General features: G+C 37.7%; 3 protein-coding genes and 2 non-coding genes across 13 annotated transcripts in view; 1 reads left to right on the top strand and 4 right to left on the bottom strand.

The window, feature by feature from the left end:
• Nucleotides 1-434: 434 nt before the first annotated feature.
• LOC112565615 (heterogeneous nuclear ribonucleoprotein Q-like) lies at nucleotides 435-15,828 on the bottom strand. Of its 6 annotated transcripts, XR_003099455.1 has the most exons (15): nucleotides 15,673-15,828; nucleotides 15,045-15,288; nucleotides 14,212-14,450; nucleotides 13,478-13,588; nucleotides 12,227-12,403; nucleotides 11,531-11,666; nucleotides 11,190-11,404; nucleotides 10,889-11,062; nucleotides 9,834-9,899; nucleotides 8,048-8,142; nucleotides 4,708-4,835; nucleotides 2,121-2,201; nucleotides 1,858-1,913; nucleotides 1,546-1,616; nucleotides 1,014-1,084 (listed from the first exon to the last, which is right to left on the bottom strand). XR_003099455.1 is itself a non-coding variant. In XM_025241167.1 (14 exons), the coding sequence occupies exons 2-14, from the start codon at nucleotides 15,286-15,288 to the stop codon at nucleotides 917-919; spliced, it is 1,902 nt and encodes a 633-aa protein (XP_025096952.1). In that variant the 5' UTR covers nucleotides 15,673-15,828; the 3' UTR covers nucleotides 435-916. The 6 variants fall into 6 exon arrangements, 4 of the variants coding, with proteins under 4 accessions (XP_025096952.1, XP_025096951.1, XP_025096953.1 ...); XM_025241167.1 differs by lacking the exon at nucleotides 1,858-1,913 and having other exon boundaries at nucleotides 435-1,084; nucleotides 4,708-4,832; XM_025241166.1 differs by lacking the exon at nucleotides 1,858-1,913 and having other exon boundaries at nucleotides 435-1,084.
• Nucleotides 15,829-16,178: 350 nt separating this feature from the next.
• Trnal-uag lies at nucleotides 16,179-16,260 on the bottom strand. Its single transcript has one exon. It is a non-coding gene; the product is annotated as a tRNA-Leu (tRNA).
• Nucleotides 16,261-17,109: 849 nt separating this feature from the next.
• Trnal-aag lies at nucleotides 17,110-17,191 on the bottom strand. Its single transcript has one exon. It is a non-coding gene; the product is annotated as a tRNA-Leu (tRNA).
• Nucleotides 17,192-18,978: 1,787 nt separating this feature from the next.
• LOC112565531 (quinone oxidoreductase-like protein 1) lies at nucleotides 18,979-25,001 on the bottom strand. Its single transcript, XM_025240996.1, has 11 exons — nucleotides 24,803-25,001; nucleotides 24,431-24,508; nucleotides 23,303-23,426; nucleotides 22,804-22,872; nucleotides 22,383-22,564; nucleotides 21,879-21,942; nucleotides 21,584-21,682; nucleotides 21,061-21,194; nucleotides 20,307-20,412; nucleotides 19,883-19,928; nucleotides 18,979-19,625 (listed from the first exon to the last, which is right to left on the bottom strand). Exons 1-11 carry the CDS (start codon nucleotides 24,863-24,865, stop codon nucleotides 19,529-19,531), a joined length of 1,062 nt encoding a protein of 353 aa, XP_025096781.1. The 5' UTR covers nucleotides 24,866-25,001; the 3' UTR covers nucleotides 18,979-19,528.
• A 65-nt stretch (nucleotides 25,002-25,066) lies between these two features.
• Nucleotides 25,067-27,188, top strand: part of LOC112565529 (intersectin-1-like) — a 55,957-nt gene continuing 53,835 nt past the window's right edge. For all 4 annotated transcript variants that reach the window (XM_025240993.1, XM_025240992.1, XM_025240995.1 and 1 more), the window contains exons 1-2: nucleotides 25,067-25,343; nucleotides 25,839-25,968. In XM_025240993.1, coding sequence (XP_025096778.1) covers nucleotides 25,866-25,968 — 103 coding nt within the window. In that variant the 5' untranslated portion in view covers nucleotides 25,067-25,343; nucleotides 25,839-25,865. The remainder of the gene's footprint in view (nucleotides 25,344-25,838; nucleotides 25,969-27,188) is intronic.

Here is a 27,188-nt window from a genome sequence, read left to right on the forward strand (position 1 = left end):
TAAAATTTGCTTCTTATACCAATTGTGAACTTCACTGCCCATTAATTCACAACATAATCAAAGATTACTGTTTTGTGATCATGTGAAAAGCAGAAACGGTAGGAACTGTGTGCATGCAATTCAAGATTGCAATCATTATTTTGGCAGTCCTCTGTTACATCATCACTGTAAAAGTATTGCATTTTTCTTCTATGAATGCATTGCTCTACCTCCAGAATTGCCTCTTTCAACCAAAAGTAAACACCCATTGTTAAGTAACATCCAAAATGAAACTTTCCTTTATGGCCAAAGTAAAATTTGTCAATCTTGATCTTCACATTATTGTTTGTTTTATTACTGCAGCGATGATTAAAAAAAAATTAAAAAATATGCAAGAACATTCTTCTGGGGCGAAATGCCTTAGAAGCACAAACAGAATGAGACTACACATCTTGTTTTCCCATTAATCTGAATAGTTTTATTTGTCCAAGGCTAAAAGATGCCACTTACTTCACAGTTGTGTTTAGTTAGTGTCATTCCTATTTAACATTATTACTATTTTCTTTACACTACAGTATTTAAAAACGAGTGAGAAGCATCAATAACAGGCACATGATATGTAAAAAGCTGCTGAGCAAAGTAACAGTGCTATACACCTGTGCATTACACATGAAAATGGCAAATGATTGAAAAGGTGGTGCCCCTTCTCCAAAACACAAGGAAGGAAGGCTTATTTTAGTAAAGTGCATCCTTTCCATCCTAAGCTTATGGAAAATTTACACAAAGCACATCAAATTATTCACGACAAATGAGGTAAAAATAACCACTTCTTCCAAAGTTCGAAACCACTGGGGAGACAAATATCATACTGTGCTTTTCTATAAAATGTTGGTCATCTGCAATAAAAATCCTCTCCCACTTGCACAAGCCTGATTAGTTACTTGCTTTGACTTTTTATTCGTTTTTTGCCACGATTAGCAAAAGCGGTTCCTGACTTGCGTTTGTTTGCATGTTGACCATGGTTGACTTGCTGAGGTCTGTCCCACCCATGCCATGTATCCCAATGGTTTCTCCTTGGTTCCATGGAGTAAGAAGGCCCAAGATGCTGCAAACACAGGTCAGCAAACTTCAGCATCTTTTAAAAATACAAGCTACATTGCCAAAACAATGTCTCCATTGCAATCTGTGCTGATTTCGATTTCACATCAAATCAATTTTTTGACATCAGAAGTAGGCAAGATCTTTGCCATTGTTAGCCAACCAACAGCCTCTTAATTATATAATGTATAATGCTGCAGGAGTAATTCTGAACTTGTACTCTTTCATGCAACACAATTTTGAGAAAAGGGGTAATTGGTGTTTTTTTGCCAAGCCAGCAGCTAAGGCTATATCATGACAAAGAAGCCATCCCTGTATAACAGGTGCCACATAAAAAAGAACAGTGCACCCGAGTTGAGATCTGAAACCAAGACAGCTAATCCTCATTGTACTGGTGCCACTGGACTGCCCCTCTCACCTTAAGGGCAACGCAGATTCACACATATACATAAAAAATACAATGCTCACTGATGTGTAACCTCTTGGCTCAGATCCACTCTTAAATGCATGGCCTCCACCATACCTTTCATAGTCCATATCTGATATAAAAAAAGGCGGAGGGGTTTTGAAAAATGAATGAGAAGAATAGCTTTGACATGTGGCAACAAGTTTAGAGGCTTGTGACAATAAAAATTGTCTACCTATTTATCTGAATTTATATCAATATTCAGCATAGCAGAGGCAGAACAGAAACAGATTTTAGCTCCAAATAATAGTAAAGGTGATGTAGTTTTCTTCTAAAAAATGGGGAAATACAAGAAACAATTTAAGGTACAAAACCTTCTGTTCCTTTCCCCGTCCACTCAAACAGCTAAGTGCTGTTACAATTCATCAAACTGAAAAGACAACAGCAGGAAGTTCCTGATATAACAATTTTAAATTGTGTAAGACACTTTCATATAATGTCACAGGCAGGCTAATTTTAAGTTTATCTAAAAAGCAGCACAAGGTAACTAATCAAAACAGTTTTAAGAAGTACTTCAAATAGTTATGTTTACAAAGTCTTCGACTAATAAAAAGTCGTAAATGCACAAGGCACCTACTATATGGATGTGAAGGGTGGAAATCTCTTCCTCTGTATGGAGGCAAATCCCTGCACATATACTCTTCATAGGCCCATAGATCTAAAACAGAAATTGCAGACAACACCATTCTGAGTAAATAAAATTACAAAGGGTATAAATTTATTTTATAAAAATATGAGTTTAAAAAGTATACAATAGTTTAGATGATAAAGTATCTTCCAAATGAACCACAAATGTCATGATTTCTACATAAGCCAATAAACAAAGGTAAGACAATTGTGATTTTAGCCGAAAACTTCTGCCTGCTGAGTAAGCATTTTGAAACAATGATTGCAATAGTATTGTTACAATTAAAAAAAGCACTCTTATTTATGCCTTTCAACATATTCATTAACTGAATTTGTATAGGGCATTTCCCTGAGTGCAGGTGAGCTTAATGTGTCATAAATGAAAGACTGTTAATAAACAGGTAGTCAAGCATGCAACAAAGAAACAAGCTTTAGCAAATGGATGACACCATAAAAAACATAAATGGAGTGTATGAAGATTAAAAACTTAGAAGTGAATGGAAGAGTTTGCATGATTATTATTTATTTATGTTTTTTTTAAAGAGGTGGATGTTGCATTTGACTTGAAAGCTTTGAACAGGGGCATAGTCCAAAGAGAAGAAAATTTCTTTCATCTGATGTGTTGCATAGAGATGACGGCAGTAGAGAGCAGCAAACCAGTCAGGACAACTCAGAAGCAGACACCAGCTTTTTGGTGGCAGAAACTGATAGGAAGGATCAAATGTGACTGATCTTGCAATGCTCAAGAAAATGGACCTACAGACAGCATTGATATGAAATAATGCTGGGTCAATGGAATACCAAGGGTGTGGATGGTCTGAGAAAGAAAAAGTAGAAGAGGATGGCACACATTTCTGTTTACTCCCACAGGCTGCTGGAATGACTTCATTTTTGTCTTTGTTGTTTTGATGGTGGACATCCAGACTTTCACAGAATGAATGTGATGGTGCAGACCTACAGTATGCTCTTAGCGACTAAGAACAAGAACGAAATATGGACAATATACAAGGGACAGGAAAACAAATAACATAAGAACTATAAAAGAATAACAGTACAAACAACAACAACAAATTAAATATAGAAAACGCAACAAGGAACCAAATAACAAGAACAAGAGCTGAGAGTAACATGATATTGCAAAACGAAGGGTGGGAAAAAGGACTAGCATTATGGGAAAGGTTGTTCGGAGTAACGTTTACAGAAGAGGTGCGTTTTCAGTGCACATTTAAAGGATTAAATAGTGGGTAGGTGGCGGATATGGAAAGAGAGTTCCACTGTTTTGCGGCACAATAACTAAAAATCCTGTGGCCATATGTTGTTCTGGCGACAGGAACAGTAAGATGATCATCAGACAAGGAACCAAGTTGTCTAGCTGGGATGTAAGGAAAGAGCAGTTCAGAGAAACAATCAGGGCAGGTGCCAGCAAGGAATACAAAACACAGCACGGACAGTTTGTACTGGATGCGAGAACAGATGGGTAGCCAGTTCAGAAAATGATGGAGAGGAGTAACGTGGTCTGTTTCCTAGCTCTAAGCACCAGACATTCAGCAGGGTGCTATACTTTCTAGAGCTTGTGAAGGACAGCCAGCAAGCAAGGAGTTGCAGTAATCAAGCCTGAATAGAACAAATGGACAGACCAGAGTGTTGGTAGTGCATGTAGATAGAATGTGATGGATGGCGCTGATCTTGCGTAGCTCACAATAGGCAGACTGACAGACAGCTGCAACTTGTTTCGCAAGAGTCATATCTGCAGCGACAATGAAACCAAGGTTTCGACGGAGAATGCAAAGGTGATGTTGGTTTCGCCCACAATGATATGATTTGGTGGACAAACGAGTGAAGATGGATTTCTTCTTTTCGAACATAGGAGGGCCTTCCATTTTATCATTGTTGTGTTTAAGTTTGTTACCATCCAGTCTTTGACGTCAATACAGGTTTCTATGGTGCTGGTAGCACAGTGAGACTCAGCCATTGGAGTGGACCAGTACAGTTATGTATCATCAGCATATGACTGATGAGAAACCTAGTGAGACTGGATGCATTATGAAAGTGGCCTCATATACAGAATGAACAGAACTGGGCCAAGTACTGAGTCTTGAGGGACGCCACAAGAAAGTGGTGCAGGCCGAGATGTCTGACCATCAACAAACACAGTCTGCGTCCTATCAGAGGAGTTGAGCCATGCTAGTGCAGGTCCTGAAATCCACTAAAGGGTGTGGAGCAGAGGGTGGTCGATAGTGTCAAATGCAGCAGACAGGTCCAGCCGAGTTAAGACAGAAACATAACCACTGTCAAGGGCCGATAATGTCAGTGGTCACTTTAATTAACGTAGTCTCAGTACTGTGAAAAGGTTTATATGCTGAGCATGGGGGATAAGCTGGTGCTCTTGAAAGTAGGCCCAGAGCTATGACAAAACTACCTTCTCTACGATCATTGAAAGAAAAGACAAGTTGGAAATTGGACGATAATTGTTCAACATATTAACATCAATGGTAATGTATGATAAGGTTTGTCTTCAAAAGAGAACAGTTATCTACCTTCTGGTGGAGGAGGCATTGGAAGTCCACCTCTGTACATGGTAGGGCGCATCATGAACTGTGGGGGCAATGGTAGTAAGCCATTACCTCCCCTTCCCCAATGCATATATCCTCTTCCCCGGGCTCTGCTAAAATAACATTTCAGAAAAACTTACTAGGCTTTAGGCTGAAAGAGCAATAGAATAATGTTCTCAAGCTTATTAATTGAGTAGCCAAAATTAATGAGTTTAAAAATGCATGTCTCTACAGTCTCTTATATTGGTCAGATAGACCAATCTGATAGAGCATTTCTGCAGGAAAGCGAGGAACAACTTGATTTTATTATAATTTTACCAGTTTTTGCAGATAGTAACAACCTGAATGCAAAACAGATGTACATTCTGGTAGCAGGACTAAAGTACACAGTCCAAAAAACAAACTTACTCCCTTTGGTGAAAAAGCAAGAATTTTGTGCAAGGTGAAGTATTTTAATAATAATGACAATGAGCATTTATACAGTACTCTTCCAAACTAATTTCCTCAAAACTCAAGAAATAAGAGATCAATTCTATATAAACATGATAACATCCATACATATGTTCTCATTCAACACACACCCACAGAGAAAATACACACTTTGGGCCAGCACATGGTCAGGACATGAATAGGTGAAGTCACTGATTTTGAAAAAAAGGCACATCTTCAGTTTAGACAAAGGTGGTCAAAGAATCAGTGTGACAAAGGCTGATGTGTAATTTGCTATATGTTCAGATATAGATTATCTGCAGATAAGCAGCATTATTCTGTACCTTTTGAAGTCTATCAAGAAAACATTTGAGAATGCCAGCCAAAAGAGAATTAAAATTGTCAATCCTCAAAAGCACAAATGAGAGTTCTGGTTGCATCAGCGGCGAGATGATTACAAATAAAACAAATCCTACAAAGTTTAAAGTAAGCAATTATGCAAACATGAGAAATATGGTGAGGAAGAGTCAAACTCTCATCAAGAGATACACCCAAACTATGAAAAAAGGCAGAGAAAGGAATAGATGAGTTATTTGTGGAAAGAGAATGAGTAAAAGGAGGATGACCAAAGTTCTCTTGGGACAAATCAGTAGCAGTTTAGTCTTGTCATTATTCGGCTGTACTTTGATACCAGTCTGTAACTACTTAAATAGCTGTGATCTAGAGAAAGCTTAATGAGGTGTTACTGATATCATCTCTAAATTACTAAATTAATGTAGGTGTATGATCATACTGTAAGATGATGTTGTGTCAACTGTATGGCACACTGCCATACCAAAGTGCCTGTCTGCAGAACTGAGTTTTACACTCATGTTTTTTAAAGTCAAGACTACTTGTTTATCATTCCTATACATGAGTGCGCACATTATTCGAAGTGTTCAACCTTGTTCATATTTATGTACAAAATGCAGAGAGACCAGAAATATGTTTAGATGGATTTGAAGTAAAACAATCTTCAAAAGATGCAGCAATTCTGAAGATAACGAGACTGCATTTACCATTAATTAAATAAGCTAATATTATTCCCAAAGATACAAACCCATCACTGTGAGGTCAAAACTAAGCTTTTTCAGGCAGATTTTTAAATATTTTTAAATCAGCTGATAGCCGTCTTTAACAAGATCAACTCAATTTCTCTGTCATGAACCAGCCTGGTTCAAGGCCAGAACAACAGCCGAAGCGGGTGTAGGTAATTATAGGTGGGCCGGGCTCAGTAAAAGTGGACAGTGGAGGGAAGCCTTTCTGTCCGTTTTTACAACTTGACAGGTCGCCGTGACTTATGGAGGCGATCGAGGCCCAGGGTCGGGGGATAAGATGTAATAGTCACGGGATTAGCGCAGTAGGCAGTAGTCACCTTAGTATTAGAGCGATAGCGTCAGAGCCAGGTAGATTAGGTGACGGGTAGTCACGTGTCCTCTTAGTATATAGTTAGGGGTAGATGTTTAGTCGGGGCCTTTTCCCAAACACACAGCAGAGACTACCATCTCTAAGCGTCGCATCAGCTGTAGGCAGCAAGTCTGTAGGGGGCATGTTCTACCTGAACGTATCGCGCTACTTGCTGGCACTTACAGTCTGGAACTGTGGGAGTGAGAAAGGGGTCTCCGTCCTCGCAGACGTCAAGAAGGGGGTACACCATCAGAACTGGGAACAGCAACTCTGTCACTCATTGCCTGGGGCGACCGCTGCAAGTAGCGATTACTGTTCCTGTGTACCTCTGGGGTCTTGGACGTCTGGAGCCAGTGCCGGACCACTGTCGCCTGGAATCGTCACTGCATCTGCGTCCATTGCCTGGGGCAACCAGAGGAGCAGCAATGCCAGTGAGCTAGGGACAGTGCGTCAGTAAACTCACTCCTAAAGTCGTCGCTATCGTCATTGCCAGGGGCATCGGTGTGTGATGGGTGATCTCAGCCAGTAGTGACAGTAGTGTGCCAAGGCAGGTCTGTGGCTGTCCACTACTGGTTGTCTAGAGGCAGTCTATCGTGAACGACGCTGCCGTGTAAGAACTGCCCAAGACTGATGAAGTGTACGCTTCCGGGGGAGCGTTTGTCGTATGCAGATTCAGAGTGCTAGAAGGAAAGTGTATTTTGTTTCATTTACATTTATTACATTTTGTGACCTGATGATAGTCCGTGTATTTAGAGACCAATATTGCGTCTCGTATGATTCAACCTTAATTTTCTTGTAATTATAATTTGTTTGTTGTGCAACTGTCTTGTCAGTTGTGTTTGCGCACGCGGGTGAGTGTGTCTGTACGCGTGCAGACGTGTGAACAGGCGGGTGACTGAGTGTGGAAGTGGGCGGAGCGAGCCAGCCAGAGTGACCCCTTTCCCCTCGGGTGGTAACACCATCCCTCTGCAGCCGCCTCGTTTCATCACATTCTCCTATGGTCAAATAGGCAATGCATGCAGTAGGATGTTTCTGTACCCCAGGGCATCTTTATCACAGCTTTATAACTATGGCTCCAGGGTAAAACAGTTAAGGGGGCTGGATGCCACTTCATAACTTTAGAAACATGCTTGTCCACGAATTCCCCCATCTTGCCCTGTGACAATGATTTACCCTCACTTTATAACTACGGGCTCTGGTTACAATTTACCCTCACTTTATAACTACAGCCTCTGGTGACAATCATTTAACCGTTGTGCCACCAAACCATGCAATGCATTAAGTATGGTCTCCATGCAGATTCTGTGTAAAGTTTCTTTCTGGCACTGAGGTGTTACTTTTATTACATTTGCTGCCGATCTGCCTCTATCTTACCTTCCCCAATGCTATACAGGGTCAGGTACCCATTAAAACACCAAATCAACTAAGAAGAATCAAGAAGAAAACTTACCCACGCCTTCTGTTTCTGTTATTTCCTCTGATAAGTTTTTTTTTATGATCTTGCTTTTCACCCATTGAAATGTCAATGATGACAGCTCCATACTCCTGAAATATGAAAATTACAATAAAATAACCAATTATTATTACTGAAACAATAGACTAAAGAAAGAATTCTTTTAGAGAGTGAAACAAGAGTTTTTTGTCAGTGTTAGTATTAGTCTAACTACAAAAAGTAAGTAATCCTGTCAGTTCCTCTATTACTGCTGATGCTTTTTTAAAAAAAGACGTTTAATCCTAATATATAAACTTGCATGAACTGATACAAAGTGTCTTTCTGGACCATAGTGACTGGATCAATCAGCCATAAATCATTCTGACAAGCACAACATTTTTGGCCTAGATGCAATAGAGAACAATCACAAAAACTGAGGGCACAGTAATGGACTATGGACCTGTGCTCCATTTTCAAACATAATTTATTTTCCAGCATAACTTATTTTCAAGGTTTTAGCTAGTTACAATGGCCATGTTTTCCCTTTGTCATGGCAGGCAACTTCAGTGTCTGGAATCATGAGCCCTGATGCATGATCAATTTCACTCAAGAAGACCAAATGATTTTATAGTGACCCTTTTACATGTAGCGTCCTCTATGGCTGGGCTGCTATTTACAACCAAGTCATTTCATACTATTTTGTACACAGAAGACTATCTTTTTTGCCTCATCTGTAGGTCCAAGTCTCCTTCTCATCTGTTCTTTTTTGCTGTACAGTTACCATTTTTCAGGATTATTCTTGACTGGAATGTTTCCATTTACATGCCACTTTCCACCAGTCCCATTGACTGCCTGCCTGCCATAGCTTTGTGCAATTCACCAGTTAGGGGATAACATAGTCTATGTGCTCTGTTCACTCTGCTCATGCAGATCCTAGTAATCTAAGGCTGATCTATAGACAAGAACTATTTCAAAGTAAAACTTCACCTTCTTTTATCACAGATTTATAATAACTTTGTAGATCTGAACTGTAGATCCTAAATATTTTGATCTGTGACAAGATGCTATACTCCCGCATTTGACATTTTTCATTATTGTGATCAGTTGAATTTGATTTGGATCCTGCATGAAAGCAGTAGAAATCTACCTTCTATATCAATTTCTGCAGAAGATTATAGCAGTGTTTTGACAATTCATAGAGCACCAGAGTAAAATGATGTATAAATGCAACTGGATTTGCAACTCATGAAGGATGATGAACAGTTGAATGTCTTGAAAAAAGATAGTATTGAAATAGTATTGGTGCAGCTGCACTTCTTCCCTTCTGATGGCTTGTGAACTTATGGTTTTTCAAAGAGGCATAGTACAGGCAACACTATGAGCACCATTTTTAAAACACCCAGACATATTAGATCTCTTCCCTGACTGGAACTGTGGTGTAGAAAAAGCACTTGCAGCCTGGATTATAGTTTTTCAGGTGAATTGTGCAAGCTGGGATAAACTTCTGGCTACACATATTTCTTTCTGTATGACATACGATAGACACCATATTTGCATTTATGTTGCATATATATATATGTGTGTGTGTTTTTTGTTTTTTTTATAAAGCACCACGTGTTTGCCCATAGGGCTAAGTTAAGGAGCAATTTAAGTTCATTTTATCACTTCCTCTTATTATTATGATTTGGTGCTAGCACAAATATTTTAATATAAAACAACCAACATGCTAAATATGTGTTAATTATATGCATGCATAAGCTTTGCATATTCTTTGGCTGAAACCTGTTTTGCTGTGAGGTCTCACCTGGTCAAGACCAGCCTGTATAATGTTGTTCTTCATTTTCATAAATAGAGTACACGCTTGTCTCCACTGAAAATACAACAATCAGAAAGAATGTGATCATGGTAGCAAGTTCTGTTAAAGTAGGATAACCAGAGCAAAAGGTATCTCTTCATCTCAAAAAAACTTGTCTCTTGATCAGTTTACTGATATTTTACAGAAGACATCAAAATGCACCATAAACCCAAATGAGTCCTTTTTATCCTTTGCAAAATAACTAGTAGGCATATGGTATATGAGACCTTGCACATGACTTTGGAGAATGCAATAAAATTACTGCCATTAGCAGAGAAAACAGCATAAGATATTACAATCAGCCACCCAAATTTACGAAGGTGGAAAAAAAAAGGAGATTGTGCTGATAGTATCAAATTTTATCTTTATAACAATAATTTATAGCAATAATACTGTTCCTATATGCCAAATGTCAGCGTTAAATATTTTGCTGTCATTAATTACTGCTCAATTCTTGCCATTTGAACACCACATGGTATTATAGCAGAAGACTTCCCATGTCACTGTGAAGTAGAGACCAATTAGATTACATGTATACATTCCTTAAACTGTTGTCCATTTAAGACTTTCCTATCGAAGGAATTACAACTGGGTAAAAAGTGATATTAATCTATAATTAAAAATTCATATCTCTGCATTCACACAATTATCAGTACTTATGGAAGAACAGCCCAACTCAAGGCAGAGGACTATATTATTATTTACATAAAAGACTTTAAATACTGCACAAATGTCATGAAAGAGCTGTACCTAGTTGGGACAATCAGACAAGGTATGAAATAAAAAGTCATAATGACTTCATTAGCACATCTTTAAAAATGCTAATTATATTTAAGCTCTAACAACAATCTGAAGTTTAAATTGTAAATCTCTGTGCATATTTATTAAATGATAACTATATTTTAAAAAGTACTCAGCAGAAAATCAATCTTTCAAGGCAGCAGACAAAAAAAACAACAACAACAAAAAAAAAAAAAAAAAAAAAGGAAAGAAAAAATACTTACAACTCCTTTGTGTTCCACCATAGCCTTGATGGCGCTCTGATGGGAAGCAAACTTTACAAATCCATGGTCTTGATTCTTCTCTACATACTCTATCTCCCCAAACTTCTGAAACTGCTCCTGCAGAGTCCTGACTGTATGTGACGGTGGCATCTGATGGATGTGTATTAATGTAACCTGCATGCAAAGTCACACCTGACAGAACAGTCTGGAATTTTCCTTTAGTGTTATCATAAACATTTTTCCATGATACAAAAGCATAAAATGAAATTTCTCAAATGCAAGGAACAGTACAATAGTCTACCTTCTCAAGGCACCCCTTTGGTGGCTTGCCCCGTGTGTCAGCCTTAGCAATATGCATTTTCCTGTCAAATGCCAGACAGTCCCCCCTCTTGAATCTTCTCTTGGCTTCTGAGGACAACTTGTAGGAGGAGTAAGTCAGCAAGCCTGCCACTGGAATGCTGTTCTTTTCCTCTGAGTTTACCTCATAGGGAAGAAGCTCCACTCCCATTAGTCCTTCTGTAACAATGCCACAGCACTTACTTCCTCTCAGTCCAACAGTAACACAAACTGAAATAAACCTTTTAAAAGAAATTTTAAAAATAATTTCAAGCTACTTTGGTCAACGTGCCAAAATAAGCATACCTGTTTTGCTGCCAAAGACTTCCTTAATTTCTTCCTTTGTCCTGTCATTTGGAAGGCTTCCCGCAAACAGAGTCACATGGGGAATGGAGATGTTGGCCTTTAAAACTTCACCCTCTCTGATTTCATAACCATTAAGCTGCAAGAAATGTTTCAGCAGCATGGTGAGTGGCAATGAAAGCTCTGATATCTGAAGGCAGCACCATATGATTCATGCTTTGCAAAAGTAAATATAGCAAATCTATTCAAAAAGCCAAGACTACAATGACCATTTCTTCTCCTTTTCTCTGGCGCATACTTTTTCCAAGTGGAAATATAAACAACTCTAAAAAGTATAAAATGAATGTCCACAAAAGTTAACATTATTTGATGCTCCAAATAGTATTTTGACTGTAATTTATACCTAGTAACCACTTTCAACTAACTTTCGAATTCCACATATATTGTAAAGCAGTTGCTTATATTACTCTCACACCTCTTTTTCATTATCCAAATGTTGCAGAATGGAACAAAATAATCATTCTGATCTTTCAACAAACCATACTTAAAAATTAAAAAGCTTAACCATTAGCTATACAAACTTTTTTGTTTGACAAGAAAACAAGAAGGTTAAGCATGGAAGTACACTGTTGCGGCAAATTCACCACCATAAAACTCAATCAATCTATCAATGACATATAAAGAAGGCACGGGATGTACCTCTTCAACAGCTCTTTGTGCTTCCTCGTCTTTGCAGTAGGTGAGGTAGCAAAAACCAGGATTCAGATTAGTGAAGGGGTCTGCCATCAAACACATCTGCCAGATTCGACCAAACTTCTCGAACAGTGGGACAAGAATATCTTCATACATGTCTTGTGGTAATCCAGTCACATAAACCTGTTAAAAAGAAAAAAGAATCTTGAACGCTTTATAGAAAATCTCACTCATTCACTTATTCATGCTTGCAGTAACAATCCACTCCTTAGAAAGATATGCTTAAATTAAAAACTAGACAGTCCAGGTCATACGGACATAGAGAACAGTGGTGAAAACTATTGCAGTATAGACTTTCAGCTTAATGGTAAGGTTAAGACCATTACAATTCCAGGCATTTCTGCAAAATCAGCCATAGGCAGAACTGGCAACTCATTTGTAAATCTCAGCAATGATGATGCTGTGTTGGAGAGTGTGTTGCTCGGGGAACAAAAGTGCCTAACAGCCTTGAGGTTGCATCCTTTCAGTGTGACTTCTGGCTCCTGGAAAGGCTTGCCAGGGTTATGATGGAGCATGACTTTTGTCCTCATGGCACGGATGGTCAGAATGAAGTCTTTATATGCTGCAGATAGAAAGTCCACATCAGACTGCATCTCACACTTGTTGCTGGCATTTAGGGTGCAGCCATCAGTGAACAGCAGATCTCTTTTATGTTGATCTTCACTCTGGTCACTGCCTGTGGCCTTCGCAGTTTGTCATCTACCATTCAACATCTTATTGCCAGGCCCTTCTTGGAGTCACGGAAGGCATCCATCATCATAGCAAAAAAGATTATGCTGAAGAGTTGTGAGGCAAGAACATAGCCCTGCCTGATGCCATTAATGATGGGAAAGCCTTAGATTCCTCTCCAGAGATTGAAGTGCTGCTCTTGGAACTCTTCCTGAGTTGGCAAAGATCATGTCTGTGGTGCAGCACCCAGCATGGAAACCAAATTGACTTTTAGGGAGAATTTCCTCTCAAGAGGCTGAAAAAGGCCATTGAGGAGTGACACCATAAATTTGTCTGATATATATAGCAAAGAGATCTTTAAGTTGCTAGGGGACTGTGCCTCCTACGTGGACAGAATGAGCTGGGTCATCCACTGCAAAAAGGCCACACTTCCTGATTTGTAGAGCTTGGCAGGGATACAATCAGTTCCTGAGACCTTACCATTTGCCCACCAATGCATGTCAGAGAAAAGTAATAATATTAACTTACACTGCACTCGGTAAGCGGCTGATCTCCTTCCCAGCCTGGCGGAGGACCCCCATAACGCCGCCGCCCTCTGGTCGTGATGTCAAGCAAGTACCCAGTTCGCAACAGTAATTCCTTGATACAGATAATAAATGGCGAAAAAATTTTCAAGTAAACACTCCTTTTCATGCTACATTAGGGGTAGGTAAAGTATGGCCTGCAAGCAGCTTATGACCAACCCACCTGCCAAAATGTGAAGTGCACTTGTTTTCTTTCTTTTCTTTCATTTAGCCTAGGTTAATTTGATAAAAATTTAATTAAGTACAACAGCATGAGAAATTGGCAGTCTGAAACATTCTAACACAAAGTATAAACAAACACAGCTGAAATGTCTGATGTAGTCATTAGGGGGCGGATGCCTCCAAGAGCTGGTTTTAAAGTTTGATTGTGAACGAATTCATTGGGTATACATGTATACAATAAACTGGATAAGTAAATGCCATCATGTACTCATTTGTTGTCTATTCCATTATCACAAGGTTTCTTGTGCAGTCACTTGGCATGGGTTTTTGGTATCTTACCAGCCTGCCACATACCTAACTTTGAGAATGACCCATTAAGAAAACTTTGCCCACCACTGTGCTACATCCTAGCATTTTCTAAAAATATTGTTAGGATGTTCTTGATCTAAATTTATGAAAAAAAAAACCAAAACAAAAAACCACTAAACAAAGATCTTTTCAAGTGTAATCTCTTACTGTCATTTTCTCGGGATCTGGTCCTGGGATCCCATTTGCACTGAAGGCTGCTGGATGATTATAATGACCTTTCTGTTGTCTAAACATCACAATCTGACTCAGCAGAAAGGCTGATTTGTTGGCCATGTGATCCAAGTTAAACATTCCAAACCGTTTCACTATGCGTATACCATCTTCAACTCGCAGCGCACACAACTTCTTTGCCACTTTCTTATCCACGTCTGCCATGGTAATCTTGCCTGTACAGGAAGTTTTATACTTACAATATGTGTAGGCACAGTAAAAAATGATTTCCAATGACATAACTAAAGCTAACTATTAACTTATTAACTATTTAAATATTTGTAACAATTTAAAAAGCTTCAGAAGGGTTAGAACTCATGAAGTCAGCAAAGTTAAATGAGTGGCATTTTTACAGATACAGATACAGGGAGCACATCACCACTATTCATTTGCTCATTACATATTTTGTCTGCTTGTTCAAAAGTGAATTTGAAGGAAGTAAAAAAAATACCCATTAAAAACCTATTCAAAATTATTTGTAAAAAGAATTATCTCAATGTCATTTTACATGTAGCACCAAACATTACTGTGTCATTGCTTAAGTAACCAGTTGATCTTCTTGTTCCTATTCGCCCCCAGTGGAGCATAGGGCCGCATAACCAGTTGATGGTGAGATAAAATAATCCTTTAAAACACAGACTAACAGGAAAATGAGCAGACAAACTTCACCATATGAGTTATCCAAGTGTGCTATGCTGTGCTCCGTGCAACCGCTGGTCACTTTTACAACTGTGCAAGTTATCTCTGGTGGCAAATACACAACAGTTTACCTTCATCCATAAGTCTGCAGAATTCTCTGGCAACCCTTTTCTTGACGTTCATACTCACAAGCTGAGAATATCTCTCATCTTTCACTAGAGGTGGTTCCTCCTCTCCTCCTCCCTCAGTCGTGCTTTCCTCTTCTGGGTGATCGCCACCCTCAGTGGGTTCTGTATCCATCTCCTCGTTGCCATCATCAATATCTGACTCCTCAGAATTGTCGTTCATATGAGGATTCTCTTCAACGTCAGCCATCTGGTCAGATTTTGAAAACGAACACTTTATTCAAAATATCTAACCTGTCACTGCTACAAAGCATTTCGGCTGATGCACTTACAGCTAGAATATTTACGATGCTGATCAAGGGTACATGTTTCCCTTTTTTTTTTTTTTTTTTTTTGGTTTAGACCGCTTTTACAAATAAAATCTAGGGTGGGTGTTCCCATTCGATAATGAAAGTGAGCTGTCGAAATAGCCAATGTAAGCATAATTGGAACTAAATAGCAGCGACACTATCATAATTACATAAAAAAACCCATGAGGGGTAAAACTAAAACAGTATATTATACGATTCTTTAATAGACACTACAGTTATATGCACGTATACAGAGACAAAGATAATCGCTTAACCATACCAACCTCAGCACTTTTCGTAAGCTCGAAAAGCGTGACAAAACAAAATGGCTGTTATCACGTGACCTTTAACGAATCACGTGACAAAATCCGCGTAGGCATGGACGTGTATTCGTGGCGTAGGGTTGTCGGCTAACGAGTTTTCCAAATAAAAATATTTTCCAAGATCCTTTTCGTTTTCAAAGCTATATAGACTTGATTTCGATGTGCAACCAAGCGAGCCTCAGTATCTTTAGAAGGGCATTGGCGTAGGAAGATGCTCGGCTTTGGGGAAGCGCTTCTTGAAAAACGTTAGCAAATATGTACTACTACATGTCAAGGCAATCGACTGTGTACAACGGCTCTTCTTCAACTTTTTTTTCTCTCTCTCTGTTTTCACAAGGAAATGCTAATGACTTTTTTCCCACACGTATTGAAATATGAAACCAAATCTAGATCAGATTTAGGAGTTTTATGTACAAATTTATAAAAAAAAAAAATAGATCGGTTGCTAGATGAAAAAAATACCAACCTGGCAGCGGTGGGATTCGAACCCACGCCTCCGAAGAGACTGGTGCCTAAAACCAGCGCCTTAGACCGCTCGGCCACGCTACCTTGGTGGAAGATGGCCATTTTACTCTATTATATAACTAAAGAGTTTCACGTTTGTGCGGCGTAGTTCCGTCACTGGTTATGTCTGCTAATTTTTAAGACGTGTGTTCCCTACTGATTATACAATATTCCCAACATCATCTTTTGCAACGTGTCTATTCACTCAATGAAGCTTCATCATCCACTTTACAGCCAGATAGTGGGTATAAACTACCGCACTCTAACCACGATTGAACTTGTATATCTCATTCAGAGCAGTTATAAATGGAAAGTTTAAAATAATTCGTAATCTTACAGCCTAGCATATCACCAGTCAAAGCAAGTCGCACTCTCTGCGTTAAACAGCGACAATAAAATTATATTTAATGACACTAACAGTACCATGTTATGAAATAAAACACATTAATTATAATATAAGGTGACCAGAAGTTTCGGGGGCGAAAGAGGGACACGTGCCGATGATGGTGTCGTCACTGTCAAAGAACGCCGAAAAAAGTGATTTTTAAAGACAACCGGGACATTGGATGGACTTGCCAGAAAGCCAGAAAGCGGGACATTGGGCGTCCCGCACGATAAGCAGGCGGGACATGAGGTCTAAAGCGGGACGTCTGGTCACCTTATATAATATGTTGAATTGAATGGCGATTTTTTTCCCCACCATACTATAAAAAGAAAAGAAAAACATATAATAAGAACGGAAAAAACAGTTGTAAAGTCACTTTAGATGTGTTTTGACTTCACAACACATTATAGGTACGTACACACCGGTGTTCTGAAAGGGTTTTTAGTTGGGAAGACTGGAGATAATATATATATCCTGTTTTCTATATGTAGATTTAAAACAAAAACACTTGGCAGCGGTGGGATTCGAACCCACGCCTCCGAAGAGACTGGTGCCTTAAACCAGCGCCTTAGACCGCTCGGCCACGCTACCGTTGTATCAAGTGCTTGCTTTGTAGATATAAATTTGTGGTGACCTTCTCCCTCCTTTTTGATGTGTATTTGATCACGGATGTATATAGAAGTTCGTGATTAGACTGCCTTATAACAATCAGATATTTCTCAGTCGTAAAATAAAGATTCACGTTTAAGAAATATAGTTCTCTCGGTGTGTTAAGCCTACGTACATTGATACTGAATACACGCCCCCCATTGATGGCAGCATCAGCCGATCGTCCACGTCGATGAGTTCAAGCTCAGATGCAGCATTAAGATTTTCAGGAAGAAGGACAAGAGAAGGGTGCCTGGTTGATGTCCTTTACTCCTTTGTTATCTGAATCTTCCCGACAAAAGGGTGTCATAGAGCTGAGTGCTGCCTTAGAGGGTGTCTGGGATAATGTCGATCGCTCTATAGTCCTTTATGTCAGCAGTTTCGCCAGATGCTTGTATTGCTCTTTGTTCTAATAGCGGCCTCTTATTTGTAGATGTTGGTGAAAGGATTTTAGGGAAGCCTATATGTTTGTATGTTTTCATGTTACATCAGAAGCCTATAACTTTCTTTTGGTCTTTGGTCTATACGGAGGCAAGTCCTGTTGTGATCTCTGTAGGAGGTGGATATATAATAAACATTATCTGCGATGATCCGTGTCGCGTATTCACGTCAGTGACGTCACGATAGTTACGCGCCACGACGCCACAGTCACTCGCAAATTAAGACCGAAGACGGGCGACAGCCAATCGAATCACTATATAGCTATAGTGAGCGAAGACCAAAATGAAAATGAAATAGACGGTACGAAAAACAAATTTATTAACGAAGACAGGTCGAGAAAGTGTTAAGAACAATTATACCCACACAGGGATAAAAAAAAAAAAAAAATATGCAACCATATCTTACGCCAGTCTTTACTCTTTATTACGAATAAAGGTTTAGTAAGTTTACCGTTGTCTTCGTACAACCCCTGGATAATGTTTATGAGCTTAGGTGGAATGCCATAGTCGATCATCAACCTCCAGATGACGTCCCTGTCTACATTGTCAAAGGCCTTCTATTTTTATATTATTTCATATAATTTAGTGGTTTGACCACTTTATCATCAGTCTTGTTTCCATAAATCTAATCATCTCTCGCCGTACTATAACCTTCATTGCTGACACCACCAATCAACCATTTCTAGCACTGTGGATCTATAAAAAGAGATTGAATCCTTGTTCAAGGTTTTGACATGGTGCCAGAATCGACAGGTGTTTTGGTCAAGGCTCAGTTTGAATGTCGTCTCATTTCAGATTTGTGTTGTTGAATTCTTTGAAATTGGTGTGTATGGGAAGAGCCTCAGTTGACAGGTTCTGTGCATTCTTTGGCATCTGTTTTTTGTCGGTGTAAGTTGACAGAGCAGGAGGTAGAGCTGAAAGGAGCTATCCAATGAGATTAGGTCACTTTATATAAGGATGATTTCATTTTTTTAGAGTTAGCATTAGGATACTGGGCAAAGCAGACTATGTAATGTCACACAAATACCACCTCCTGGTCTGCCATTTTTTGTTTTGTAATGAAGATAATGACGAGTGTAAGTTCTGTTATGGTTTTCTGTGCTGGATAATAGCCCTCAAAGAAGTGAAGGAAGTTACACGTTCCATGCATCTGTTGTCTGGTCAACCAAAGTTGCAGTAGGACTGCAAGAGGAAGACAATGCCTTGTAAGAGTGTAAATGCAGAAAATAAAATTTAAAAACATTATGTGGAATATGGGAATAGTAAATCTTCACAAATTAATTCAGTTTACTGATTTTTTAGTCACTTTAATATTCTTCAGTATGATGTATATGTACAAATAGCATTTAAATTTATTCACCACAAATCCTATGGTTATAGTTACATATGTTTTATAGAGTCAAACAGACACTGATGCTCGCTTGCTCACTCTCACTCACATACATGCACATTCTTGCTGTAAGCTATTTGGTATGTCTTCATGGAACAGCATACCAACAAGAATCCTTCTGATTTTGAGTTTTACATACAATGGTATTTTCCCAAGAGTCTTGGGGAAAAGATGAAAAAGAATGACATTATTTCACGTGATTCTATTCATTTCATATATAGAGATCATAGATACAACTGCATTTGTGGGACTCAACACTGTTTGGCTGCAAGAAACCAGAGGAAAAAGAGATATAAAACCTAACCCCCCTTCCACATAGATTTAAAATAATTTAGTTCTATTAGCTCTCAAGTTAAATATTGTGTTTTAATCTTAACCTAGTATTTTAAAACTTTTTGGTAAATGATCAATTTTAGTGAATAATAGTGGCCATGCCACCACTGACATAAATTACACCTTCAAAACAATTTTGCCTACACGAACATCTTCCAGACTTTTCAGACTCACAATAACCTCATCCAGAGTAACTATCTGTACTATCTTGCACCTGCAAAATAGGAAAGTCGTTTGTAGGCTAGCATTAACACTTAACAAGGATGTGATTATAAATTACTTTTCCTAGATTGCAAAACACCTACAATATATCTATAAAATAAGATATATTAATTAGGTTGAAAAGATGTAATGCACATGGGGGAGTGCATGTCTATAAAACGTAAACTGTACTTAAATATATTTGCCTTTCAGAATTTTGGAAAAAGAAATCGCCTAGCACAATCCTAATCCAAAAAGGAATATACTTACCTCAAGTGTCCTTTATCAATCTTGTCCATTATATCTTTCAATATATCTGATAAAACTTAAGGATATTAAACATCTGGGTTTAAATATGAAATGTGCTTGCCAATGTTGGCACATTGCTTTTAGAAAAAAAACATGTGATTTCCATTCCAAAGACAACTTGCTAAGAATTTTACATTTTTCAAGAATTGTTTTTAAGGAACTTTAAAGGACTGTTTAAAGTGCCAACTATCTTTTGAGTTTTACAGGCACTTTTAGGTATGGAGAAGATATATGATGGTTTATGCAAGTCAGAACTTTCAAGCTATATGCCATTATTTGTTCCATTAAAAATAACATTTGACAGCATACAACAGTGTGAAAATTGACCTTGTAAAATCTTAAAGAGCAAAAACTTAAAACTGAACAAAAGTAGTTCAAAGGATACGTTGATAGCGGCCATGTTGAGCATACATGAGGGTCCAGGCAGGAGGGAAAAGAAAATTTAAGCTGGCATTGCGAAGAAACAGCTGCTGACAGTCAGGAGGATCAAGCTAGAGAGAAAAGCCAAAGACCACAGCAGTGCTCATAATGGTTCATAATACAAACTGCCGGAAATTTGAGTGGATTTCCCATCCAAAGTTGTCATTATTTTTCTGCTTTTGGATAAAATTGGTCTTTTATTTATCATGCTTTTCTCTATTGTAACCAACACGTTGGTCCCTGATGGCTAGGGGTGGGTTAGTCGTACAAGAACACAACAAAGATGGAAATTGCCGCATAACTGTAGATTTTATTCAGTCTCACGGCGGTTGGCCTGCCGTCTCTTTACTCTCACTTCCAAAATCAAAAAGCCCCTCTCCACTGTAAAGCTACACTACTTATTCTATCTTCCGTCGAAAGTTCCAGAACCATCCACCCTTTTTCCTATGGTCTCTTCCCGACCGTTCCCAGCCTGGGTGGGCAGTTCAAGACTGAATATTACATACGCAGCCGGCGTGAGAAAGGGACAGTCCTGGGAGCTGTTCGACCCCTACCCTCTACAAAGACATAACTCAGTACACAAGGGACAGTCCTGGACACACACATATATATGATTAGATGCAAATGAAAAGACATAATGATAAATGATTTTAGATTTTAGTGATGAGGGAAAAATGCATTCTAGTTCAACCCAAGAACAATCCTACAGCAAATTCTACCTGAAGGTCTGGATGCGATGTTACCCACTTGCCAGAAAAACCTAAGCATGACAAAATATCATGCTTGTGTGGTTTTGGATACTTGGATTTTTCTCCCAGCATCGCCACATCATCTTCATTGGTAAAGAGACGTACTGAAAAAATTAAAGAGTATTTAATTTATAGGCCATTCATCTTTTAAAAATGTGTACATAAGTAAAAAAAGGTCACTGCTGAAGTGCTTTCATGTTTGCACTGAGGACAACAATGTATCCTGAATGGATTAATACAATTAAAATACTTCAGAGATTGAACCATTAGAAATCAGTAATGTTTTATCTTAATGATAATTATAGTCAAGTTTAATTCTGAAATAATCACTGAAGTATTTCTCCAATAGACTTTACAATGAAAATATCATCATAGTAAACGTTTCTGAAATTCTATGCATATATACACAAATACACCTATAGTTACTACATGCTCCACTGGGGGCAAACAGGAACAAGAAGAACTATATTCTTATGCAGAGCTAAACTCATACCTCCATTATCAACAACACAGTCAACTCCAGTTCCTCCTGTTTCCTCCATGACTGAACTGACCAGAAGTGTGCTTCTTTGACTCAGTTCCAGAACCTGAGCTGAAGAGAAAAATCCTTCACTTATATATAAACGCATATGCAACTGAGTATTTACTAGTTACTACTCACCATTAATACACACACAAAGAACACAAAGAAACATCTGTGAAAATGTATGCCCACAAACATCCACCCACCCACACTCATATGTGCATATGCACATATATAAACACAGAGCACATCCACAATGCTTTACCCAGAGGTGGTTGAAAGCTCTCCAGATACTGTTTCTCAGCAACAGTGCTGTATGTTGACAAGACCTGCAAATAAAGGATCAATGTCCCTCACCGCAGTATGAGCTCAAAATATGCTTTAAGATCACTTTGATCTGCTGCATTTAAATTGACATGGGAGTAAAGGTAGCCTTGTGTTCTTAAAACACAAAATGAGGGCAACAGGAATACATGTAAACAAGCAGGACAGAACCTGTAAAGTGCATAAATCTTCTCATGAATCATACTTTACAATACATGTTATTTTCAACACACAATGCCACTAACACTGGTTTTCAAGTGTCCACATTGTGTTTTCACCCTGTTCATGCTAATTACTATGGGCCAATTTTTCATGCAAGTGACTTACTGCATCTTTTTAACTCATAAAAAGGCCCATCATAAAATAAAATCTATAACACCAACAAAACCACTAACAAAATATGAATATTAAGAATTTTTAGACTTTCTTTGATATGAACAATAACCTTTGCCCCCCACAGTTTGGCAAGTTGCACTGCAATACTGCCTGGTGATGTTGCCCCATCCAGAATCAACACTGTGTCACCTGCACAAACTCTGGCATGGTAGTAAAGTGCTGTGTAGGCTCTTACTGCATCTCCTACTATTGCTGCAGCTTCTTCATGGCTGACCTGACTGGGTTTGCGGACTATACAACAAAACACTGCATAAGATGAATTCTAATGATCATTACAGTTGACTGCTCACCAATTTCTTTTATGCACAAATAATGATCCAATATTTATAAAAGCACACTCGCACTCACATATCATTTATTCACGCATTCACACATTTACTCACTGTTGATATAGAAAAAATGCTGCCTGTGTACTTTTGTATTTTTGTTGCTTATGTTTTAGAATTTAAATATACCTGTTCAGTACTTACCCACATCAAATTCTCTGAAAATACAAAACTCTCCACATCCTGATGTTACACTATCCAGTGGAAGAACACCTGTTAAACAACATTTTCTTAATATTCATGTTTAAACTGCTTGATTATTTCTTCAGTAAGAAAACATATTAATTTCACATATCTGATGTTCATTAAAATCTGAAAAAAAGATGACAGTACTTAAAATGCTGAAATCTAGCCCTTCATATTTATATTTTAGGGTGACAATTAAAAATGTACTTAAAAATGTATCTAAACTCTTCCTAGCAACTACATGGATGACAGAAAAGTTTATTACACAATAATAAAATCCCTTTAGATTTGTATTAGTTTTGCTTGAAACATAATTGTATGTCTTGAGCATTGTAAGCCCTTACTAATAGAGTTAAAAACAAAAGGTGTCTTTTCTCCTCATTTTCTAATAATTGGGGTTTACAGCAATTATAATCTTAACAGAAATTGTTGTTCTATGTCTGGTTGATACTCTTACCAACTACTTCATCTCCCTCTTTCACAGTTGTGACACTTGGCCCAATCTTTGTCACAACCCCTGAGACCTCTTGACCTACAGACAGTGTCTCTGGAACTGCTTTGGAGAAAACTTCTCGAATCACCTGAAAAGATGTTAAAGCAAACATTATTTTCTTGCATAAGCATATGCATTATCTAAAAATATTAATTATTTAAAGGCTAAAACATAAGTTCTATTTTTTTTTTCTAAATGACTTAACTTTAGCATATTAAAAAACACTAAATATCAAATCTTGAGCATGTATTCTATTTGTGAAATACAAGCATTTAATACTGGAAATTCTCCCCTATATTTTGTATAGAGGTATAAAGACCTTACTTTCAGAATATTACACAATTATGGCAATTCCTTATTAGTATGAGTTTAATGGCTGTAGCCTTGTATATTTTGTGAAAATCTAATGACAGTACTATATGTTATATTAACTTTACAGCTATCTTCAGCTCAATTTCAACTTTTATCTGGAATAATAGTTTCCTGTCCATGAAATGCATGGGACTTTCAGTCACCCCACCCTCCATTTAAAACTGAAGGTTTAAACTCCCAGAATTTTTGGTGGTTCTATTACCCTTCTATAGAGATGTAACATGCATAGACAGAGCAAACTGACCATTTTGGTTCATTACACAATATCTTAAATATTGAGACCTCTGATCTAAAGTTTTTCATGTTTTCAAACCCCGAACACCATAATGTTTATGTTTCAGACCTTAGGGTAAATTTCACAACATGATCTTTGCAAAAAGTTTACACCATAAGAAACATTGGGTTAACCTTTACATGAATGTTTGCAAAAACTGAAAAAAGTAAAAATTACCACCAACTGAATATGGCTTATCCATAAACAGAAACATTTCATAAATGTGATCAACATTCAATAAAAATGAAACAGAAAAAAATGCTTAAAAACCTTAAAATAATTATTTCTCTTTTGTAATAACCGCACGTACAATATCAGTTTTGTGAATTAGCCAATTCTATGAATTACTATAATAATTATGTATACACATAGCATGTATAAACAAATGTATTACTGTATTGGTGAACAAAAAGGCCTAACAACTGAATTAAGTATTGTTGCAAAACCTTTTCGCTTGTAAGAGACAGACCACAGGCTTTCACCTGCACTTGCACCTCATGGTTTTCAAGGCTTGGAAGGTCTGCCTGAGGAAATAAAATAAATTTCTTTATAGTTCTTCCGTGATTTTGACAAATTATTCTTTCAAGCATCCCTTGCAGACGACTATAATAGCTATGTTAGCTGGGCGTTTGAGGTGATTGGAGTAACTGCAAATTGATGCAGCGGCTGACAGCAATTAATTTATATCTAATAAATTAAAAGCTATTTCTGTTGAACACATTATAACTACTCTGTCTCTCTCTCTCTCACAAGAGATAAACATCAGGAAGCAAACACAATGCATAAACATAAGCGAAAGAGCGTCGTCAGAAACATACATCAACAAGAACAAGATGAACATCCCCTTCTGAAGATGTCAATTTTCGCCGTACGCAACGCATGATAGACTTATTTAAATGTGAAGTATCTGCAACCTTGCAGCAGATAATAAAACTGAAATTATAACACGGAGTATCTTCCGTAACGCCACAAAAGTTCAAAACACTCCGTGGAGCACAGCGACACGTATCGAGCAGACGCCACTAAGGGCCCACTACTTCCGTTCAGTGTGCCGCCCCTTTACCCACAATGCAGCAGAAAATTGCAGACGGGCACTTGTCGGCCGATCAGAACGGTCCCGTCTGCACGTTTATCATCATAATTAAGATTCATAATCTAAAAGTGGCTGCACCGTTAATGTAGTGAAGGTGAAGTGTAAGCGTATTCGATTTTTAATTTAATGCGGAGTAAGATCAGCAAAATAATGTCTCAACATGGCGTCTTACACCAGTTTGGATTTTGATTTGAACCTTCAGTGAGGATGATCCAGCTGAGGAAACGCTCATCGCTACACCGCTGAAAAAACATCATCTCAATCAGGTATACCAAATCATACGAGTAATTTCTTAAAATGATGTTCCTTCTTTATATTTCCAAAGTACGCCTTGTTGGAATATGTTGAGGGGGCGTATGAAGAATAATAGATTAATAATAAGATAACGTTATACGAAATACCGCGACTTTTGGCGATCGGAACGTCTTCGACTATCGTACGACACACTGAGCATTTTCGTACTGTTTATGATGGATTCATCCAGTTTGAATAAGAAACACCAAAGCAACCAAATCCCATCCATCAATTATATATATATAAAATATATAAAATAGTAATAACATTTATTACAATGTAATTTACATATTTTCATTTACAAGGAATTATTTACATTCGGATAGTGTTTTTATGTCTCATCAACATTGATGGAGATCGAGATATTCGGATTTAATTAAATCATTGCAGTTAGATAGTGAACAGAGTATATTAAATGCATATGAAAGAAATTGTTTTGATCATATTCATGTTGATGTTCTTTTCAGAATTGTTGCAAAAATTTCAATATCACCATGGCTGCTGGTAGCAGTGATCCATGGAAAATCAGCGGAGAAGAACGAGCAAAGCATGATGCCCAGTTCTTTCAACTGAAGCCAGTGAATGGATTTATCACAGGTATCCAGTTTTAGTACCTAGTTTAGGCTTTTTTTTTTCCATTTTGGGTCTGTTAGATTCACAGTCACATTATGTTGATAAATATTTTTCTATTTAAAGAATTCTGTCAGCACTTTTTTGCAGCTGACTTGAGATGTCGAGATATAAATCTTTTACTCTTATCCTTTACATTTTTGTTTAGTTGTAGAGCCTATGTCAGCATAGTTTCAGAAAGAAATGATCCCCTGTCATAGTTATCAGTAATATGTTTTGAGGATGGCAAGAGCAAAGATATTATATATTTCAATTTAAAGTGGGCATTTGATTCTGTCCAGCACGAGAGCATTAGTGTAGTTTGTGGAATATGATTTATTGGATTAGAAGTTTTTTAATGGGTAGTTCACGGCATATCAGAGTATCAGCCATATCATAGTGTTTTATATATATGTAATATATAGTGAATATTTCATCCATTTTAAGTTGGTGACTGCAGAAGTTAGCCAACTATATAGATCTGTGTATATGGCTCTGAAACTGTTCCTGCTCATCAGTACATATACAGTAACAGGAAAGCTGAAATATTGTTTGATTGGGAAGATAGTACAACAGAAAGTAGGGCAAAAAGTGGAAGCGATAGCTTTGAACAAGCTTGGTATTGACCACTTCCTTTATTTTTTTTTTTTTAAACCATTGCAGTTTATTGTAATGAGTTAAGAAACAGGAAGAAACCTTGTCTTCTAGTGCTGTACATTCAATAAATTTAAAGTATTACTGTATTTAAAGAAAGAACTTTATGGCTTATTAAGTGTGATGGATCAACACAGCTGTAACATGTATTCGACTAAGAATGTGAAATGATATCACTGTGTATATATGTGTGTGTACATGTTTTTAGGGTAGTTACACTCAAGATACTGGCAAAGTAGCAACAGTGGGCAGTCTCACTTCCAAGTGATTAGTTATTTCTTTGTACAACAGTATTAGGTTTTCAAGGATGTGTCTTACTAACAAAAGGTACCAAGCTGAGAATATTCAGCTGATGAAGATGTATCTAAGAGATTTTCACTCGTCTCACATTAAGTGTTTTCGTTTCAAAATATAGGGAGTGAATAAATTATTGTTTTTAAAGAGATATCTTGGGAAAAATATAATTGTTATTATATCTCACTTCACCTCGCTTTTCATATTTTCATCTTCTTTGAATTGAGTAGTCAGAAAATCACATATTATAAAAAGTTATC

The sequence above is a fragment of the Pomacea canaliculata genome, linkage group LG6 (genome assembly GCF_003073045.1).
Source record: "Pomacea canaliculata isolate SZHN2017 linkage group LG6, ASM307304v1, whole genome shotgun sequence".
NCBI classification, from domain to species: Eukaryota; Metazoa; Mollusca; class Gastropoda; order Architaenioglossa; family Ampullariidae; genus Pomacea; species Pomacea canaliculata.

What these genes read in the sequence shown, in the direction of transcription:
- LOC112565615 (XM_025241166.1), bottom strand. Translation starts at nt 15,288, where the DNA reads ATGGCTGACGTTGAAGAGAATCCTCATATGAACGACAATTCTGAGGAG. An exon ending in AGCCGCTTACCGAGTGCAGT is followed by an intron (nt 12,404 to 13,477) that starts GTAAGTTAATAT and finishes TCTTTTTAACAG; the next exon opens with GTTTATGTGACTGGATTACC. An exon ending in TACAGGCTGGTCTTGACCAG is followed by an intron (nt 8,143 to 9,833) that starts GTGAGACCTCAC and finishes TTCATATTTCAG; the next exon opens with GAGTATGGAGCTGTCATCAT.
- LOC112565531 (XM_025240996.1), bottom strand. Translation starts at nt 24,865, where the DNA reads ATGCGTTGCGTACGGCGAAAATTGACATCTTCAGAAGGGGATGTTCAT. An exon ending in GAGCTTTCAACCACCTCTGG is followed by an intron (nt 21,683 to 21,878) that starts GTAAAGCATTGT and finishes TTTTCTCTTCAG; the next exon opens with CTCAGGTTCTGGAACTGAGT. An exon ending in CTGTGTTGTTGATAATGGAG is followed by an intron (nt 21,195 to 21,583) that starts GTATGAGTTTAG and finishes TAATTTTTTCAG; the next exon opens with TACGTCTCTTTACCAATGAA.